This window comes from Manihot esculenta, chromosome 14 (genome assembly GCF_001659605.2).
Source record: "Manihot esculenta cultivar AM560-2 chromosome 14, M.esculenta_v8, whole genome shotgun sequence".
NCBI lineage: Eukaryota > Viridiplantae > Streptophyta > Magnoliopsida > Malpighiales > Euphorbiaceae > Manihot > Manihot esculenta.
Window position 1 is genome coordinate 6,449,359 of NC_035174.2, and position 21,077 is coordinate 6,470,435.

At 36.9% G+C, this 21,077-nt stretch overlaps 1 protein-coding gene, 1 non-coding gene and 1 pseudogene across 2 annotated transcripts; 1 reads left to right on the forward strand and 2 right to left on the reverse strand.

Moving 5' to 3' along the window:
- Positions 1–1,375: 1,375 nt before the first annotated feature.
- Positions 1,376–1,456, reverse strand: TRNAL-AAG. The gene has a single exon. It is a non-coding gene; the product is annotated as a tRNA-Leu (tRNA).
- A 61-nt stretch (positions 1,457–1,517) lies between these two features.
- LOC110630930 (putative pentatricopeptide repeat-containing protein At1g74580) lies at positions 1,518–4,694 on the forward strand. Its single transcript, XM_021778580.2, has 2 exons — positions 1,518–1,764; positions 1,963–4,694. Exon 2 carries the CDS (start codon positions 2,066–2,068, stop codon positions 4,346–4,348), a length of 2,283 nt encoding a protein of 760 aa, XP_021634272.1. The 5' UTR covers positions 1,518–1,764; positions 1,963–2,065; the 3' UTR covers positions 4,349–4,694.
- An 8,329-nt stretch (positions 4,695–13,023) lies between these two features.
- On the reverse strand, positions 13,024–15,007 carry LOC110606835 (annotated as a pseudogene).
- Between the last annotated feature and the right edge of the window lie 6,070 nt (positions 15,008–21,077).

A 21,077-nucleotide genomic window follows, 5' to 3' on the forward strand; every position in this document is an offset into this window, starting at 1 on the left:
ACAAATGCAGAAGTCTACAGCTCAGCCATAGAGACGCAACACCAAAAACTATTAAAGGGAACAAATCAATGGCACAATATTTTCATTATATCATAGCTGTGGAGCGACCATATTTAAAGTAAACTCACTTTCTGGTGTCTATTCCACTAGCCTTTTTAACAGCTAATGACAAGCAATCAACATAAGGGAAGCAATATTTAATGATCACACAACTTGGCCATCCTCACTAACCCCTCCACAAAAACCAAAAAAACAACAGAAGCATAGCATGTAACTATTGAACTTACACATTTTTTTTTAGAAAAAAAAACCGAAAAAAAGTTATCGCTTTCAAATTGTATGTTGCCATTGTATGTTGCCGTTTGATGCAATGCGATCCATAACTCTTAGAAATATAGATTCAAAACGCAAATAAACTACTTCAAAAAATACTACCATTTTAGGTTTCTTTGTAATAGTGATGAGTATTTTTTTTTTTTTCAATTGAAATTCTTTATTACTGAAAAGAATAGGGATAATATAAATTTTAGAAATTTTAATAGTTATATCTTAATTTTTTAAAGATAAGTCTAAATATAAAAATCAAATGGTTGAGAAAATTATAATAAAATAAAATAATAAATAAAATATAAGAAAGACATTCACGAGATTAATCAGTTGATGGAGCTAATAGTAATGTACAATTAATTTAATTTTACAGTTTATGATATACTTATTAAAACAATATGATAGAATTATTAAAAGTTATAACCTATTTTTAACCTTCGCAAAGGAAAAACTTATAATATTCTATATTTCTCATTTATTCAAAATTGAATATAAACAGTAATATAATAATAAAAATTGATGATTTTAATATTTAGTCTCTGAATTTTATTATTATTAATAAGTCGACTCTTATATTTTTAAAAATTTATTAAAATATTTTTATATTTTCTTTCTGTTTATAAAATAATCTTTCCGTCATTTTTTTATTAAAAATAGATAAAGGATAAGAGATAAAAATTTTAAAATTCAATTTTATCTTCATAAACTCTCATTATTTAATTTCTAGATGGTGATATTATTAACAAATTAATTTTAATATTTTTTAAAATATATTAAAATGTCTTTATTTTTTATTTTCATCAATAAAATAGTTTTTATTTTTTTATGTAAAAATAAGAAGAATAAAAAAAATAAATAATCTAGTTTTCTGCTATAGATAATTTAATTTTTTATCATCTTTTTAACGATAAAAATGGATGAAATAATTATTTTATTGGCAAAAGGAAAAATAAAAATAGTTTAAAAATTTTTTTAAAATTGAAGAAATAATAATAGTAATAATGTAAATTGGAAAAAGAAATTCCAGGAAAAGGTGTGGAAAAAAAATTGTGGAGAGTGGGATTTGAACCCACGCCCTTTCGGACCAGAACCTTAATCTGGCGCCTTAGACCAACTCGGCCACCTCCACTGCGCCGGTTGAATCTTCTCGGTTGATCATTATAAAAGGCGCTAAGGTTTATAAGGAATGTCACGTCTTCTTTCTGAATCTCTTCACGCAGAAATCCTCAAACCCCCGCCATTAGTTCTACCTTCGTCCTCACATGGGACCGTAGCTTCGTTCTCACTGCAAAAAGTGATGCTCTTCCCCATCTGATAAACCATTAAACCTCCATCCAAAACCCTAACGGACTGCATCACTCTACCTCCAACGGCACCGTTCAGGCAACTCTGGCCTTATGCATGAATAGCTGTCCCGTCGCTTTTTTCACATTACGGGTAATTTATTTCCGACAATAGATATATTTTCTAATCGTTTCACGATTACTTTTAGTTATTGGTTTTGTTTCACTGCTTGGCTACCGGGAAAGTTGTGGAGGTCAGGCTTCCTTTTGTTTTATTTTGAAGGCATAATGGGGTTAACCTTGGTAAATTGTTAGTTATTCAAAATGATTGTGTTTTATTGGTTATTTTTAGGGTAAATGAAGCTTGAAGCCGGGAAAAAAACATGGTTGGTCTTAAAATCAACTTGGGAAGCGATTTTGATGTATAAATCAATTAGATTTTTATAAATTTTGGGATGACTCCTGCTTTGCTTCCTAAACATGTAGCTGCTGTCCTAAAGTACCAAAAGGATCCCCTCAAAGCACTTGCGATTTTCAATTCTGTTAAGAAAGATGGTTTCAAGCACACGTTGTTAACTTATAAGTGCATAATTGAAAAGCTTGGGTTTCATGGTGAGTTTGAGGCTATGGAGAATGTGCTCATGGAGATGAGGGCAAATGTTGATAATAGTTTGTTGGAAGGAGTGTATATTGTAGCCATGAGAAACTATGGAAGGGAAGGGAAGGTTCAAGAAGCTGTTGATGTGTTTGAGAGGATGGACTTCTATAACTGTGAGCCGTCAGTTTTATCTTATAATACAGCCATGAACATATTAGTTGAGTATGGGTATTTCAAGCAAGCCCATAAACTGTATTTAAGGATGAAGGATAAAGGAATTGTTTCTGATGTTTATACTTTCACCATAAGGATAAAGTCATTTTGTAGGACAAAAAGGCCTCATGCAGCTTTACGGCTTCTTAACAACATGCCTTTTCAAGGGTGTGAGCTTAATGCAGTTGCATATTGTACCGCAATTAGTGGGTTCTACGAAGAAGACTATCAAGTTGAGGCATATGAATTGTTTAATATGATGCTTAGTATGGGTATCTTTCCTGATATTGCTACATTCAATAAGCTTATAAATATTCTTTGTCGGAAGGGGCATGTCCAAGAAAGTGAAAAACTGCTCAATAAGGTGCTCAAGAAGGGAGCATGCCCGAATTTGTTTACACTTAATATCTTCATCCAAGGGCTTTGCAGAAAAGGTGCACTTGATGGGGCTATCAGTTTGTTTGATAGTGTGACTAGGGAAGGGCTAAGTCCTGATGTTGTGACATACAACACATTAATCTGTGGATTATGTAAGAACTCCAAGGTTGTAGAAGCTGTGAACTATCTGCATAAAATGGTGAACAAGGGATTGGAGCCTGATGGCTTCACTTACAATACTATAATTGATGGATTTTGCAAAATGGGCATGACACAAGAAGCTGACAAGATTATGAATGATGCTATTTTCAAAGGATTTGTGCCTGATGAGTTCACATATGGCTCACTAATTAATGGGTTATGCCAGGACGGCGACATAGACCGTGCGCTGGCTCTTTTCAACGAGGTATTAGGGAAAGGAATAAAGTGTAGCATTGGTCTATATAACACACTTATTAAAGGGTTATCTCAGCATGGACTTATTTTGGAAGCATTGCAGCTAATGAATGACATGTCAGAAAAAGGTAGCAGCCCAGATATATGGAGTTATAATATAGTTATAAATGGTTTGTGCAAGATGGGTTTTGTCTCTGATGCCAATAATCTAATGAATGATGCCATTGGCAAAGGGTATAACCCAGACATTTTCACATTCAATACTTTGATTGATGGTTACTGTAAACAATTGAAGTTGGACAATGCAATTGAGATTCTAAACAGCATGTTGATCCATGGTATCACTCCTGATGTGATCACATATAATTCTGTATTGAATGGCCTCTGCAAGGCTGGGAAATCTGAAGATGTAATGGAAACGTTCAAAATGATGATGGAAAAAGGATGTGTGCCCAACATAATCACATATAATATACTTGTAGAGAACCTGTGTAAAGCTCGGAAGGTGAATGAGGCTCTGGACTTGCTGGAAGAAATAAGAAACAAGGGAATGGCCCTAGATACTGTTAGTTTTGGCACAGTGATAAGTGGTTTTTCCAATAATGGAGATTTGGATGGAGCCTACCAACTCTTTAGAAAAATGGAACAACAATATAATGTGTGTCACACTGTAGTGACCTACAATATCATGATCAATGCCTTCTCTGAAAAGCTAGATATGCATATGGCAGAAAAGCTTTTTCATGAGATGCGGGATAAAGGCTGTGCCCCAGACAGTTATAGTTTTCGTGTCATGATTGATGGCTTCTGTAAAATGGGAAATGTTGATTCTGGATATAATTTTCTCCTGGAAAAGATTAAGAAAGGGTTCATTCCGTCACTGACAACATTTGGACGGGTAATAAACTGTCTTAGTGTGCAGCACAGAGTTCATGAAGCAGTTGGTATTATTCGTCTTATCGTGCACAATGGGATTGTCCCCGAGGCTGTGGACACTATCTTTGAGGCTGATAAAAAGGCTATTGCAGCACCTAAGATAGTCTTGGAAGACTTGTTGAAGAAAAGTCATATAACATATTATGCATACGAACTTCTCTATGATGGCATTAGAGATAAGAAACTACAAAAGAAAAAGCTTCCAAGTGGGTCTTAGTTTGAATATTCAAAGGGCTCCCAGATTGTATTCTTTATTGGAATGGGAAATATAACTTATATAAATGCGTTCTGATAAAAGTCAAGCATTTACCAGAAGTTCAAGTATAAACTTGTTAGCAACCCCAGTGGCAGCTGAAATAATTCACTGCAGAAAACAATGGTATGCTGGGTCGCCTTTTTCTTTTTTCCTGTGCTCTGTATTTCTCAGCAGGATAGTTTATACCCTTTCAGGTGTTTCAGGGATTGATTAAACACTTAACCTACTGAATGTTGGGATACAATTTTGTTGGTCATAACTTTACCGGTTTGTTACTTGTTTAAAAATTCATAGACCAAATTACTTATAGCTGACCTCCATCCCTCCCCTGCTTAACTTAAATCGTTTAAGCATTCGTACTGGAAATTGCTAGTGGCAAATTATTCACCATGCTAAAATTTTGTGCAATTGATTAGATTTGGTAGTCCTTGGCAGAGGGCATGCTGCCACAGTAGTACTTTGTTCTGCAAAGAGGGCATGGTTAAGCCAACTGCTGCTGCGCTGTTGCGCCAACCTGGGCTGGTCCTCTTCCTATTGCATTTGGTTGAGGTTCCAGAAAGGAACAAGGTATCACGAATTTGATACCATCTTGTTGGATGTGAACAACTTGCTTTACCAATATACTCAAGTAAAATATACAGATCAAATTCATTTTATCTGGGATTAATTCTGACAATGACATGAATTTGAAATGGTTTCAGCAGCATTAAGTTAATGCACTTTGATTTAGAATTTAATTTGTTGAATCTAATTTAATGAGACAATGGGTGAAATGGACCACTCTTAAATGTAATTTCTGAGTAGCATTTCTCAACCCAGATCATTTGTTACCTTAGTTGAATATTTGATTCTGAGAAAAGAAGCATGGCATGCAAGTGAAGAAGGCTGAACCATGTCATTGTGCACTCTTAATTTGCCATAGATATATAATATGCAGTAGCTGAAAAGCTTCTTTCATCTGATTAAGCTTTGGCAGATTACTAATGCAAATAAATGAGCAAGGACTAGATGCATCTGTCCATGAGGTCCGGACTTGTATTGTGTGTAATGTATGTCTCAGCTACCACATTCAAGGAGCATTTTTTCAAATCATGCAAAAATGGAGAAATATTTTCAAAAACAAGGATCCGAAAATATTTTCGGATTCTGTGTGTCAACGGAGAGTGTTCGGCAGTCATTGTTCGACACCCATGGTGTCGAACAAGGGAGAGTTCGACACTATGGGTGTCGAACTCTGCTTTGGTGAGCTTGTTCGGCACTATGAGTGCCGAACAAGCTCGTCCGGGCCACGGGAACAGCGCAACACTGCTCCCGTGGCTGCTAAGTTGGCAGAAAAAATTGTTCGCCACTTAAAGTGGCGAACAAAAGTTATGCAAATGGCATGTTCGCCACCTTGGATGGCGAACATGCACAGAAAACTAATCCCCGTCAGGAATCCCTGACGAGCGTTGACTGAGGAACACTTTTCTGTTGCATGCAGAGCCACGCGGGCCTGCATGCACAGGGGAGACGTTGGCTTTTATTCTTCCTCTCCCACCCTCTCTTTCTTTTGAGCTTTCATTCTTCCTCTTCAGCACTGGTTCTCCTTCTCCGGCTGTTCACTTCTCCTTCTCCGGCACTTCACTTCTCCTCCTCCGGCTCTTCACTTCTCCATCTCCGGCTTCTCCTCCTCTAGCTCTTCGCTTTGGCATAGATCATCACATCTTCTTCAACACACCGTTCATCAGGTTTTTCTAATTTTTTTTTAAAATTTTAATATATATATATATATATATATATATATATATATATGAAAATGAAATAATAAATTAAAATATTAAGATATATTCTTTTTGAAATAGAAAATATTAAGATATATCAAATTTAAAATTTAAAAATATAAGATATTTCAGAATAAATAGTATTGTTAATATAATTTTTTATGTAATTTTTATAAATTTAAAAATATTATTAAATGAAGTTTAAAATTTTTAAAAATTAAATAATTAGTATTTTAATTTAAGGGAATAAATAATTAATTATTTAAAAAAATGTTAACCGTCCATCAATGATTTAATTAAAAAAATTATTTAATTATATTTTTATGATAATTTATCTGTAAAATATATTAAAGATTGCAATAAAGTTAAATAAAAATAATTTATATCTTTAAATATTTGTAAAGTAATGTGTGAAGAAATTTTTTAAATGATAGTTTAAATTTTTTTTAAAAAGAATATAATATTTTAAATTCAAATATTATAACAATATATAAATTAATGAGAATTAATTATATTTTATATTGAAGTTTTTGTAAATATTTGCAATATCATATGAAATTTAATATTTTGAAAAGAAATATAATTAAAAAATAATAAACTTTTGTATTATTCTAAAATTATTTTTTTTTATTCTAATGAAATGAATTTTTTAAAATTAATCCGTTACATTTATTTGTATTAAAATTAATTTTTAAAGAATATAATAATTTAAATTCTTAAATTATTTCATCCGTGTATTTCGTTTTTAATTTTTTTGATATTATTATTTATTTTAATTTGTATATTATAATAGTATATAAATTGATTAGTAGTAATTTTATTTTATGTTTAAGTTTTTTTAAATAATTTGTAATATGTAATGAAATTTAATTTTTTAATTAAATATAAAAAAATATAATAAATTCATTATTTTCGGATAATCCAATTGTACGAGTAATTTGACCGACCAATTGATTAAAACTTATTCGTTTACCCAATTGAATAATTTTTGAAAAACCTCCATCATAATCGTAATCATTACAACTATTTATAATATTACCATCCCAATGAATATTAACATACGCAGGAAGTGTCATTTCTCTGTAAAAAATAATAAATAATAAATAATTTTACCACCATTTACTGTATACATAAAAAAAATAAAAATTTAGAATATAAAATATTTAAAACTTACATGTGTTTCTTCTTTTGTATTCGAATCGATAAGAGTAGAAATAAAATTTTTGTGAGATACAATGTAAATTTTGAGTAATTTATGAAGTAATGGATGTGGTAATTTATAAAGAAACCGGAAATGGAAGTGATGTATAGAGGGATAAAGTGATTAATATGAGTGATTAGTAGGAGTGATTGTTGATTGGGGTGATTAGTGGGATAATTTATAGAGATAAAAAATGTGAGTGATGAATAGAGGGATAGAGTGATTAGTAGGAATGATCGGCGATTGGAAGATGATTGGTGGGATTGGAGGATGATTGGTGGGATAATTTATAGGCGGGAGTGAGTTCTAGTTCGAACTAGACTCACAGGCTGTACACTGCCACCAACATTCATGCAGGGCCACATGCATGCTCCTGCGTGCATGCAGGGCCACATGCATGCCCCTGCATCAGCTCTTCAGCACAGTGCCGAAGAGCTTATGCTATTAAAATAATTTCAAAATAAAATAATTATTTAAAATAAAAAAATATAATTACTTTATTAAAATAATTTTAAAATAAAAAAAATAAAATATATTAAATATTTTCAAAAAATATAATATTATATTTTTAACGTTATAATAAATTTTAATTTTTTAAAAATAAAAAAAAATATATAATATTTTAATAATAAATAAATTTTTGGTACACTATTTAAATTTATAAAATATTTTAATTTTAAAATATATAAATTTATTAGATAATTTAAATTTAATTATTATAATAATAATATTATTAAATATTATTTTTATAATAAAATTAAAAATGAGTTATTAATTTATTAATGATTAAAAAATATATAATTTTAAGCATAAAAAATAAATTTTATATTAATATATTTTAATTAATATCAATAAATATATTTTAATTTAGTATAAAATTTTATTAATTTTTATAATTTTTTAAATATATATTTATTTTATAAATTTTATTTTCACACGAATTTATTCGGCAACATTGCTGCCGAACAAATTCCTGTGGTATCACATTCATGCATGCATGTGATACCACAGGAAAAGTGGCGAACACTTTCCTGGTCACGCCTCGTTAGGAATCTCTGACGAGGCTTGTTTTCTATGCATGTTCGCCACCTTAGATGGCGAACATGCCACGCAGCAGAATTGTTCGCCACTTAAAGTGGCGAACAATTCTTTACGCCAGGCTGGGGGCCACGGGAATCGTTCTTGGCGGCCACGGGAGCAATATGATGCATTAAGGTGGGTGTCGAACAAGAGTGTTCGGCAGTATGACTGTCGAACACTCTCCGTTGACACACAGAATCCGAAAATATTTTCGGATCCTGCATGTTTTTGAAAATATTTCTCCATTTTTGCATGATTTGAAAAAAATGCTCACATTCAAGTCTTCAAGGAATAAATAAACTTTTTTTTTTCATACAAAAGATTATGTACTAAAACAAGGGTGTCATTCAAAACATTCCAACTGTACTATAAAGCAAAAATGTGACAATCTCCCAGATGTTCTCTGCTTCACCTTCTACCTCGCTCATAATTATAAATATAATAATACCCTTCTCCAGAAATATTTGATTCTTTTATAATGCAGTCACAGACTGAAACAAACTTTTTCTTTTTGACACAAATATTTTTTTTGTATAGAGAATTTGATTGTAAGTAGTGGGAAAATAGAGTGTAAAACAAATATACAGAATTGAAAATTTCTGCAGTCACACACTGAAACAAGAGGTGGGAGTAGAAACAGAGATGATGAAGACGAAGAGATTAAGGAAAGAAAGAGAATTCTAAAAGAAAAAAGGGAGAAAAAAAAAGCCTCTCTTTAGAATTCCAGGGTCAGCCTACTATTTTGACAAAAATTGTCGTCCGAAAATTTAATTTAGTTTTTAAATTGAGGTTGAATCTAAAATTTGAAAAGTCTCAAAATTAATTAAGAATGATATATGTTTTAAAAAATAAGTAAAAAGTACATAATAATAATAATAGTAATTTTTGTTAATATTCAATTAGCTAATGAGAAGAGTGCTTCATAATAGAACAATATATTCCCTTGAATGGTTGTTGAAATTCTCATTTAAATATAATTAAATTTTGCAATAGTTATTATTAAATGTCTGAATTTTTTAAAAATTTATTAGTTTATTTATATTTAAAATTTATCTATTTTATTTTATAAAAAGTCACTCTATTAATTAAGTATTACCAAATTTTAATGAATAAATTGTACCTCTCTGTATGCTTACGGTATTTATGAAATGTACTGGGCAATTTAAGTTATGGTCTTGTTTTAAATGGAAAACAATAAGTGAGCAACTGGTCCCTTCTTATGTCAAGTTAAACTCCTAATTTTTAATATCATGAAATAAATATTTAGACTTTGATAAATCTTTTCCTCTTCCTGGTCCATGATAGATCTAGTTTTTTTCTGGGTCCCTTCTTGCTGGGTTCTCTGATGGGTCTCTCCATGTTCTATCTGGTGAAGGGACCTGTAAAATAAGAAAGAATGGTCAGGGGCCTACCGGGGGTGCCCCGGTGGAGGCCCTCCAACGCTCAAGTCAGATTTTATGGCTCAGAGTAGTATATTCAGGCAAGAGTTGCAGAAAGAATAAAAATGGTATCCAGGAAGGAGAAGGAAGAAGAAGAGAGAACCCCCCTCTGCGTGGCCTCTACCGTGATATATATATCTGTCTCTCTGCCACAATGCTAGCTGTCTTCTGCCGCCTAGCTCCGTATGTACGGATGTGTCAGGCGCCTGCTCCATGCGTAACGGCCATTAATTCTCCTCTGATACGCATGCGGAAGGACCTACCAGCGGGGCATCTTGGTCATTTTCCCCTTTCCGGGCTGGGTTTAATGGTAGGGCTGAAGTTGAGCCTGGTGAGGGCCTGATTACTGGGCCGAGAGGTTTGGGCCGGCTTGACTGAGGAGTCTAGGCGGAGTTCGGCCCTGTGACTGAGCGGGCTGGACCTGACTCTCAAAGGGAACATTGAAGCCTTCGGATCATGGACTGTTTTCATGGGCCTGGCCTTTTAGACCGGGGTGAAGAAATTCAGCGATCATCAATTGCCCCTTTATCTCCTCAGTAGTTATTCCATGACTGGTGAAGGGATAAATCTTTAAACTCTATTCATGACCGTGTGGTCTGAGAACTGCTCTTGTTGAAAGTATCCCTTTCTTGCCTTTTTATTATTTTTGTCTGAGCGTTGGACTCTCGTGTATGTTTTTTACCCTTGAGTATTTATGGGTTATCTTCTCTCGAGCGTTTTGCGGGCTCTTTGTTGCCTGGACCTTTCTCTAGGTCAGCTGAGTTGGTTTGGTGTGAGTGGTCAATTCTCGAGGTCGGTGCCTCTTATAATTGCCCCTGATTCTCTGTTTGGCTTTGTATTTTGGTATGCAGTTTGCTTAGGAATCGCCTTGCCTTAATTCGGTCTGCCTATTGGGTTTACCAGTACTGCGCTCGTTTTCTTGAGATCGGCATGGTGCTTTGATACTTTTGGCTGTTGTGTGAGATCAAAGTCTCTCTACCTGGTGACTCGAGGTCCTTTGGGAGGTCGGAGTTTAGCTTTTCATTTATGATCCCGTGCCCCAATCTTTTATGTGAGATCGGAACTATGTTCTTATGAGTTGTTTTTGCTTGTGGCACCAGACGATCTTGGGGATCCCGGCCGTTTTTGCTCCGGGAGATCTTTGAGATCTTCGCCGGCCTTCTTCCTCAGTGAGGTCTTCTGCCTCAGTGAGGTCTTCTGCCTCAATGAGGTTTCTCGAGCTGTTGTTTCCTTATCATGAATGAAGTATTCGCTGATCATAACTAAAGTTTGTTTAGCTGGCTGAGCTCTTGGCTTACTCTTCCCGAATTAGACTAATCGTACCCGTGAGCTCTGTTTTGACAGGGACTGGAGCTGAGGTTTTATCTGCTTCGTGCCATTAGATTTTCCTCGGGTTGCCCCTTTATTTCCTCAATGTTTATTACATGAATATTGAGGGAGTAAATCTCTATATTTCATTTGTACTTGCACGGCTTCTGTTTAGGCGATTTCACTCCGCTATTTTATTTGTGAGCTCGGATGTCTGGTCCCTCTTGGGGTGATCCTTTGTCAGTCGGTGCAACTTAGTCTGTGTGCTACACTGGGAGGGGGAGTTTGGCCTTTGTCGTTTTCCCCCTTCTTGGTTTATTTTTGCTAAATGTCTGTTTGTGGCAAACTGGTTCGAGCTCTGTTCTCTGTTGTTCCCTCTACACTCAGCTTCCTTCTGTCTGAGTGTTTCATGTTGCAATTTTATCCGAGCTGGGGACTCGGTCCTTGGTTCTTTGCTTAGGCTTTCTCAAGGTCGGTGCCTCATATGATGGTCCTTGGCCGAACTTTTTCGCCATTCCGAGCTCATTTTTTGAGGTCGGCGTGATGCTGTGGCGCTCTTGGCTATTATGCTCCGCGCTTTTTTGGGAGGTCGGAGTCTGATTCTTTATTGGTAGCTTAGGATTCATCTTTCTCATGAGATCGGAACTGTATTTTATGAGTTGTCCCGGCACATGATATTGGGAATTTTTGCTCCGGGAGGTTATTAAGATCTTCATCAATCGTTTTTGTTTTGTTTTGTTTTTTTTTTTCTGGGAGTTCTAGGGGATCCCAGTCTTCTTTGTTTTTCCGGGAGTTCTAGGGGATCCCGGTCTTCTTTGCTTTTTTCTGGGGTGACCTCGGGATCCCGCCGGCTGTTTTTGCTCCAGGAGATCTTACGGGATCCTGGCCGTTTTTGTTTCGGGGTGACCTCGGGGCCCCGCCGGTTGTTTTTTGTTTTGTTTTCCCGGGAGTTCTAGGGGATCCCGGTCTTCTTTGCTTTTTTTCGGGGTGACCTCGGGGCCCGCCGGCTGTTTTTTGTTTTGTTTTCCCGGGAGTTCTAGGGGATCCTGGTCTTCTTTGCTTTTTTCCGGGGTGACCTCGGGGCCCCGCCGGCTGTTTTTGCTTCAGGAGATCTTACGGGATCCTGGCCGTTTTTGTTCCAGGGTGACCTCGGGGCCCGCCGGCTGTTTTTTGTTTTGTTTTCCCGGGAGTTCTAGGGGATCTCGGTCTTCTTTGCTTTTTTCCGGGATGACCTCGGGGCCTCGCCGGTTGTTTTTGCTCCAGGAGATCTTACGGGATCCTGGCTGTTTTTGTTCAGGGGTGACCTCGGGGCCCCGCCGATTGTTTTTGCCCCAGGAGATCTTACGGGATCCTGGCTGTTTTTGTTCCGGAGTGACCTCGGGGCCCCGCCGGTTGTTTTTGCCCCAGGAGATCTTACGGGATCCTGGCTGTTTTTGTTCCGGGGTGACCTCGGGGCCCCGCCGGTTGTTTTTTGTTTTGAGAGATCTTTTGAGATTCGCCAGCCTTGTACCTCTGAGGTCTCTATGTCTCAGGGTCTTCTGAGAGATTCAGGATTTTTCTGCAAAATAAAAACTTACACAGAGCACATATAACGAGGATGCTCGTTGTTAATTCAATGATATTCATCAATCAATAATATGTCGCACATGTCACTTAGTTTCATTTTTCAGATACATGCAAGTATTAACTCATGCAATTTTAGAGATGCAATGAACAATATTTTTGCATGTGTAAATTTCTCCAGGATTTTTCAATATATATGAAATATAAGCAATTATCAGGATATCTAAACTCATAGAGGTATATTTTGATTAAATTTAGTCTTACTATTTGCATGTGAAGCATGCCTTCGAATAATCTATGAGATCATTTGTATTTAAGATAAGTAATTAAGGGCTTGTAAATTTCTCCGACAGCAATTATGCTAATGACACATGGCAAGTTATATGTACCTTATTTCAATCATCAACCAATTCTGCATAGGAAAAATCACTATTTGACAGCATGGAGAAGTTTCATAGCATGGAGAAGTTTCGTAGCTTGGACCCGACGGTAGAGCACTATGGATGCATGGTTGATTTACTCGGTCGAGCAGGTTGGCTGAAGAGAGCAACAGATCTGATTGAGCGAATGCCAGTAAAACCAAATGCTGTCATATAGGGAGCACTACTAAATGCCTGTCAGATTCATGGAAATACAGAATTAGATAAGCAGATAGGGAAATTCCTAATTGAATTGGACCCCGATCATGGTGGCCGGCACATCCACTTAGCAAACGTTCATGTTGTTGTTGGGGAATGGAATGAAGCAGCTGAAGCAAGAAGGCATATGAATGAATATGGAGTGTCCAAACTTCCAGGGGGCCATTCATGGATTTTTGGCAGGGGATGGGTCCCATCCTCAAATGAAAGATATTTATTGCATGCGGTACAGCATTGCTGTGCAATTTGGCATTTTCAACACAAACAAAATCTCGTAACGTGCCTCCATCTGTGCGTGTGGGTTCCACAGCACCTTACCAATTTCTTTTCTTGATGGTTATTACATCAATCAAGCCATTGTCGAGTTGCCGCTTGTCAGGGCATCAAAGTAAATGCAGTCTGAGAGTTTTCAACTCGTGTTGCTTCCTCCTTATTTCAATCATCAATCGGCACGCTTATTGCAGGTTCATTTTCTCATTAATTCTGCTCCACCTCTCTTCCGGCTTACTGAGCCTCCACCTGATCCTCTCTGCGAACTCCATCATTTTATCCTTCTGCTCTTGAGTGAGTTTGGTCCTAAACCTTTTCTTGGATAAAACACATGGTGGTGGTGGTGGCATTTGAAGGACGAGCGGATTTCTTCGCGAACTCGGACCAAATTGAGTCTCCCCATCCACCTCGTTCCGGTGGAAGTTACGGTGGCAGTCAGGAGCCGCATCTTTTAAAGCTTCGATTGTGCCTTCTTCTCCCCCAGGCACGAACTCACCACAGCCGTCAAAAGCATTGCCGCCGATGCTGGCCGCGGGGTTCCTTAGACATTCTCAATACCTGACATTGGATGTCTTGGAGCCGGATCCTTTTGAAATGGTTGAAAGTCGATCTGGGTTGGGAGATCTTGCTTGGGAAAGTGATGATTGCCTGTTTTGATCTAGGGTTTGATTGTAAGCAAGAGATGAATTGCCATTGTGAATCTCATCTTGGGAGTGGCCGGATAACAATTCAGCAGGAGGTTTAGTCTGTGCCGGCGGCGGCAGCGGGGGAAGAGGAGAAGAGAGAGCTTGATGCCTTGATCAAGCGTTCTGGTACTGAATCAGATCTGTTTAATCAGAGGTAGAAGGATTGCCGACCTCTTAACCCTACCGACCTCATCTTCACGTTAGACGACACACCGAGTTCCGACCTCGATCACAAATCTAATCTCGAGCACGGGTCCGAAGCCTGGCTCCGACCTCAACGTATTTGTCGAGCTCCTTTCAGTCCTGCTACTCCAACTGACCGACCAATCTATTTCTCCAAATTCACTCAATTCGGCTGACTTGTTAATTCGAATCTTCAAGACAGCCCAGCCATCCGACCTGGAATGTGAGCCCGATTTCAAACACGGCTCCGACCTCCTTTTTTCTTACGGGCTCCTCTTCTCTTTCTCTCGCCTTCTTCTTTTCTTTTTCCTTCTTTTATATATATATATACACGGCCGATCTCAGAATTTCAACAAATACATAAATTACTCACCCTTTTTTCCTTTTATAGAAAATATTCACCAGGCTTCAAAGAAAAAATCGGCCGTAATAAAACCTTTGTGCTTCACAGGCGTTCCTTTCTGCCGCCGGCGCATACGAAGTTGAAGGCATCGCAAGGGATCCCGCGACCTCCCACAGTTGTCTTCCCCATCCTTAAGATGATCGAGCTTTCTCTGCTGTTACAACGTACGGCTTCGGGCTTCGCCGGTGACACCCATGACTAGACGCGACATTGGATCGTCACCTTGTCTTTGAGCTGGACGGCATACCGCGTCGGAGCTTATCCACCTTGCCTGGATATTTGATTATTTCCTATTATCTCCAGGTTGCTCTGATACTTGAGGGGCGTTGCTCTGCAACAGAGTTGGATGGCTATGAATCGTGTATCCTCTGACCTCATGTCCTATCCGACCTGAAATGTTAGTCCGACCTTGTCTATTTTTCATTTATTAATTTTATCTCTAACTTGCTAACTTGAAATTTTACAGCCGACCTCACAATTTCAACAAATATATATATATACTTCTCATTCTTTTTTCCTTTTACAGAAAATATTAAAATCTACATTCAGAGACAAGCATTTCGATCTGAAGTTTCACCTCATCAGATCTCAAAGAAAAAGTTAGTAGTAATAAAATTCAATAAATGTTAAAATAAACAACGAGGGTAGGGAAATGAAGATTAAGAGACTGTCAAGATATTCTTAAACCAGCTGGGTCTTTCTTTTTCAGCTGGGTTACTGTAAATCTCCAGCTTTCTTTTTCGTATAAGCTTTCATACCTCCATGTGGATCTCAATGGGTGGATTTAGGAACTCCGGTGACGAAAAGGTCCCCTTCGTTCCCACAGACGGCGCCATTTGATAAATCTTTTCCTCTTCCTGGTCCATGATAGATCTGGTTTTCTTCTGGGTCCTTTCTTGCTGGGCTCTCTGATGGGTCTCTCCATGTTCTATCTGGTAAAGGGACCTGTAAAATAAGAAAGAATGGTCAGGGGCCTACCGGGGGTGCCCCGGTGGAGGCCCTCCAACGCTCAAGTCAGATTTTATGGCTCAGAGTAGTATATTCAGGCAAGAGTTGCAGAAAGAATAAAAATGGTATCCAGGAAGGAGAAGAAAGAAGAAGAGAGAACCCCCCTCTGCATGGCCTCTACTGTGATATATATATCTGTCCCTCTGCCACAATGCTAGTTGTCTTCTACCGCCTAGCTCCGTATGTACGGATGTGTCAGGCGCCTGCTCCATGCGTAACGGCCATTAATTCTCCTCTGATACGCATGCGGAAGGACCTACCAGCGGGGCATCTTGGTCATTTTCCCCTTTCCGGGCTGGGTTGAATGGTAGGGCTGAAGTTGAGCCTGGTGAGGGCCTGATTACTGGGCCGAGAGGTTTGGGCCGGCTTGACTGAGGAGTCTAGGCGGAGTTCGGCCCTGTGACTGAGCGGGCTGGACCTGACTCTCGAAGGGAACATTGAAGCCTTCTGTAACACCCCCTACCCGGTTATTTAATTAACTGAGCCGGAGATATTACATTCTGTAACAATTCTCTTATTTTTCCTTTATTTTATATCATGTAAATCATGTTTTTTTTTTGTTTTTTTAACCGAAAATTCGGCAGAGTTTCCTCTAAAATATGGACATTAATCCCACCTGTGAATAGTAATATCACACTTCTATCACTTTCAACCTTAACCCCCAAACTCCTTTCACCATCAATACAATTTCAATCCAGATCAAACACTTCATAAACCATCTCAACACAAAAATGTATACGAATAACCAATATTTACATCAACATTAAAATATCCAAACCATATACACATTTATCTCTAAAACTTTATGTACATGTCATATTTCCACAATCAAGTTGTAATACCCGACTAGACTCCGGTATCGGAATTCCAACCGTCCGGTGGAATCTCGGATGTCGGAAACCTCTAGAAGGGAAAAATCAGGTTTTTATAAAATGTTTTTATGTTTTTAATGGTTTTAAGTATGAAATTAAATGAGTTTTTGCATGAAAAGTCTTTGGAGGAAAACCCAGGTTCGGCCGCCGAAAGTCAAGTTCGGCCGTCGAACATGCATGCGTTTTGGAGGCACGTTAGGCCCCCGAAAACATGAGTTAGGGAAGTCCAGTTTCGGCCGCCGAAAGTCAAGTTTGGCCGCCGAACGTTGCATGGATGCGGGAGCGCATTCGGCCCCCGAACGTGGCCTGGCCAGCCACCTATAAAAGGGACACTTAGCCGAAATGGGTGAGTTTTCTCCCATTTTCGGCCACAGCAAGCTTCCGACCTTCCCTTTGCAACTCTTGTGTTCTTCTTCCAAATCTCTTCCATTTTTCTTGAGTTTTAAACTCACATTGCAAGTTTTGAGCATTTAAACCAAGTTTTGGAGCTTTGGGAACTCAGGAGCCCATTTGCTTGGATCTCCGAGTTTAGGTCGTCTCTCTCTCGATCTTCAAGAGGTAAGAGCCGATCTTAAGCTCATTGTATGTTTTAAACAAGCATTAAGTTGATTTATGGGTAAAGATGCATGTTTAGGCTTATTGATGAGTTTATGGGTTTTGATGCTTTGATGAACAATGTAGCTTGTTTATGTGTTGTTGGAAGTGTTGTAGATGGGGTATATGATGGTTTGAGACCCCTAGGTGTAATGTATGTGAAGTATGCATGTTGTAGAGCAAGATTATGCATGATTAGAGGTTTTGGGAGGCAAGAGGTTCGTTTGAACCAAGTTTCTGTCCTTTGGCAGAAACCAGGTTCGGCAGCCGAAGGGAGTTTCGGCCGCCGAACCCCCTTTGTGGAGGCAGCATTCGGCTGCCGAAGTTGCCCCCGAAAAGAGACTTTCGTCTCTGTCTGGGACTTTCGGCTGCCGAAGGTGCCGCCGAAAGTGCCTGACTTTCGGATCTGTCCAGGACTTTCGGCCGCTGAAGGTGCCGCCGAAAGTGCCCTGTTCAGCCATTTCATGCATATTTCTATGTGATGTTTTCCTGATGTTTTAGGGGGTTTTTGGGGAGTTTATTAGAGTTATGTTTATGTATGATTGGTCCCTCATTGGAGTCCACCTGTGTAGGTTCGGACCCGAGGAACCGAGGACCTCAGCAGTGAGATAGCTGCTTCAGAGTCTGTAGAGCTTCAGCCAGAGGTGAGTGGAATGAACCTTAATTTTTTAAATAAATGAAATATAACTTTTTGGAGCATGTTCATGCATCATATATGCCATGTGATATTTTAGGTTACTTGCATTAGTATTCACGAATATGTTGCATTGCATAATATGATGTGGATGCGGATTGGCTATTGGATGATCCTCTAGTCCTCCTATGGTATGATATGATGATGATACGGTATGGATTGCCAGTGAGGCCCATTCTACGCCCCTGGACTATGTTAAGAGAAAGACCAGTGAGGCCCATTCTACGCCCCTGGCACGATTGGACTATGTTGAGGACTATAGGTGACAATGCCATCCTTATGTGATATGTTTGTGATGTGTTACATTTCATGGAAGCATGAAATATTTAATATATGTTTTCTCTATTCTGCTCACTGGGCTTTATAGCTCACCCCTCTCCCCTAACCCCAGATGTGCAGGTGCAGGGTAGATCAGAAGGTTAGCCAGAGTATGGAAGATATGTTTATGTAATAGTTAGATGGTGGACATGACAATTGTATTATGATGTAATGTAAAAGTGTTTTAAGTTATGTTATGTAATTTGAATATTGAGGATAGAGTTGTGCTTGACCAATACAGATTGTTAATCCCACTTGTATGTACATGGTCTTTATGATATGAGATATGAGGTTATGTTTCAGCCAAGCTTATGTATGATGAGATACCCCATTGGAGCATTTCGATGAGGGCTCCAGTGGAGGTTTATGTTATGTTTATGTTTATGTACAGGTTGAGCTTGGTTGTTATATGAGAATGTTTACAGGTTTATGAGTATTGTTGATCATGTATGGGATTAAACAGGATTACAGGTTATGTTAGGCTTGCTACGGGTCCCGGCGGCCTTACGCCGATCTGGATCCTAGCGCCGGTAGCGGTGCTCAACCTTTTTTTTTTTTTCTTTCTTTTATAGATAAAATATTTAAATCAAAATTTATGTAATAACAGTAATTCAAACAAATAATAAATAACTATAGAACAAATACTTTGAAATAATCCAAATCCTATTATTCATTCACAAATATATATACATGTTTTAGTTTCATAATCCTTGTTTTTTTTTTTCTTCTTTTTTTTTCCTTCATCATGTAAAAAGTTTTGTTTTCTCTTAATACTGTTAATTATTTATTATATTTCTGTTGGCCCCTATAAATTTAAATGGGACTGTTAAGTCAGATAAGAAAACTGTAACTGTAGGGCACAAGGTGCCAAATAACTGTATGGCTCAAAAGCCGATTCTATAACTGTAGGATACCTCATTGTATCCCAAGAATCAGTGTAACTGTAGTGCAGTACTGCAAGATCTGTATATGGCATGCCACACCCTTAAACTAACTCACAATTCCCATCAAACTTATTAGGGCCACACTTTAAATAATTTATACATTTAAACAGGGACAAAAGCTTGCAATACAGTGTCACTGTCAATTATGCAACTATTTTTTTTTTTTAATATCATATTTATTTTTTATTTTTTTACTTAATATCATATTTATTTATTTATTTATTTTTACTTATTTAGTTATCACAATATACCTTATTTCATTTTTTTTTCTTTGAATTTCTATTTGTATCTCACATTCTTATTATTATTTTTAAACATCATATTTACACTATATCTCACTTTTCTTATTCCTTTAATTTCTATAATCTAATATCTCTTCTTTTTCTTTTTCTTTTTTTTGCTTTTTTTTTTCATTGTCACTATATCTAACCAAATTATTTTTCTATCCAAGAATATAAGTCATTTTATTTGTTCCATAACCTAATTTGTGATTAAATTACATATTAATTTTAAAATTTTCTATCTATTAAATCTATTATTTCTCAAACTTTTATTATACAAATATAATTAATCTATTATTCACTTGGTCTACTTCTACTAGGATAGTAAAATTTCAAATAAAACATAATTAACAAATTCTTGAATTGATTCAAATGGGGTTGAGCACAAACCTTAGAATTTCCAAAATATTCTACAAGCTTTACTTCTCTACTCCTCCTTTTCTTTCCCTTTGGAACTTCCACTTTTCCTTTCCACTTCTTCCTCATGAAAAAATAAACCAATAAATCAAATTAATACAATATTTCTCATAAATATTCACATAAAATGATAAGAAATATTCTTACAACAAAAACCCCTAACATACCTTTAAATTCCAAACCCTTGGTTACTATTCACTCCCCCCTCACCCTTGAAATTTCTCTTTGATTTCCCTTCTTTTCTTCAAATTCTTCTTTGAAAATGTGTTGGGAGAAGATGGAGAGGTGATTAGAGAAGGAAATTTGAAGCAATTTTAGAGTAGAAAGAAAAGATGGAGGAAGAGGGGTTTATGCATGATTACGGGGAAGGAGAAGAAAATGAATGGGAAAAATAAATTCCCTTCCTCTTCTAGTCTTTTCTCCTTTCTTCTTTTCTTTTCTTTCTTTTTTTTTATTTATTATTAATTTTTATTTGGTTGTGCCACTTGGCTTTAAATTAAAATTTAATTTATTATATATTTTTTTTTCTTTTCTTTTCTTTATTCATATTCTTTTTATTTATTTATTTTATTATCTTTTTTTTCTTTTCTTTATTTTTATTTTTACTTTATTTTTATTTTTGGGATGTTACAACTCTACCCCTCTTATAAAAATTTCGTCCTCGAAATTTTACCTGTATTAAAGAGATGAGGATATTGTGCTTTCATGACATCTTCGCTCTCCCAAGTTGCTTCTTCTACTTTGTGATTCCTCCACAGAACTTTAACAAGAGGAATTCTTTTGTTTCTCAACTCTTTTATTTCTCTTGCTAGAATTTTCACAGGTTCTTCTTCATATGACAAGTTTGGTTGTACATCCACAGATTCTGCTGGGAGGATATGAGAGGGATCTGATCTATATCTTCTAAGCATTGAGACATGAAAGACATTGTGTATCTTGTCAAGTTCTGGTGGTAAAGCTAGCTTGTAGGCTACCGGTCCTACACGTTCCATAATTTCATAAGGACCGATAAATCTAGGACTCAGTTTGCC

Excerpts from the sequence above, each read along its gene's own strand:
- LOC110630930 (XM_021778580.2), top strand. The coding sequence starts at position 2,066 with ATGACTCCTGCTTTGCTTCCTAAACATGTAGCTGCTGTCCTAAAGTAC.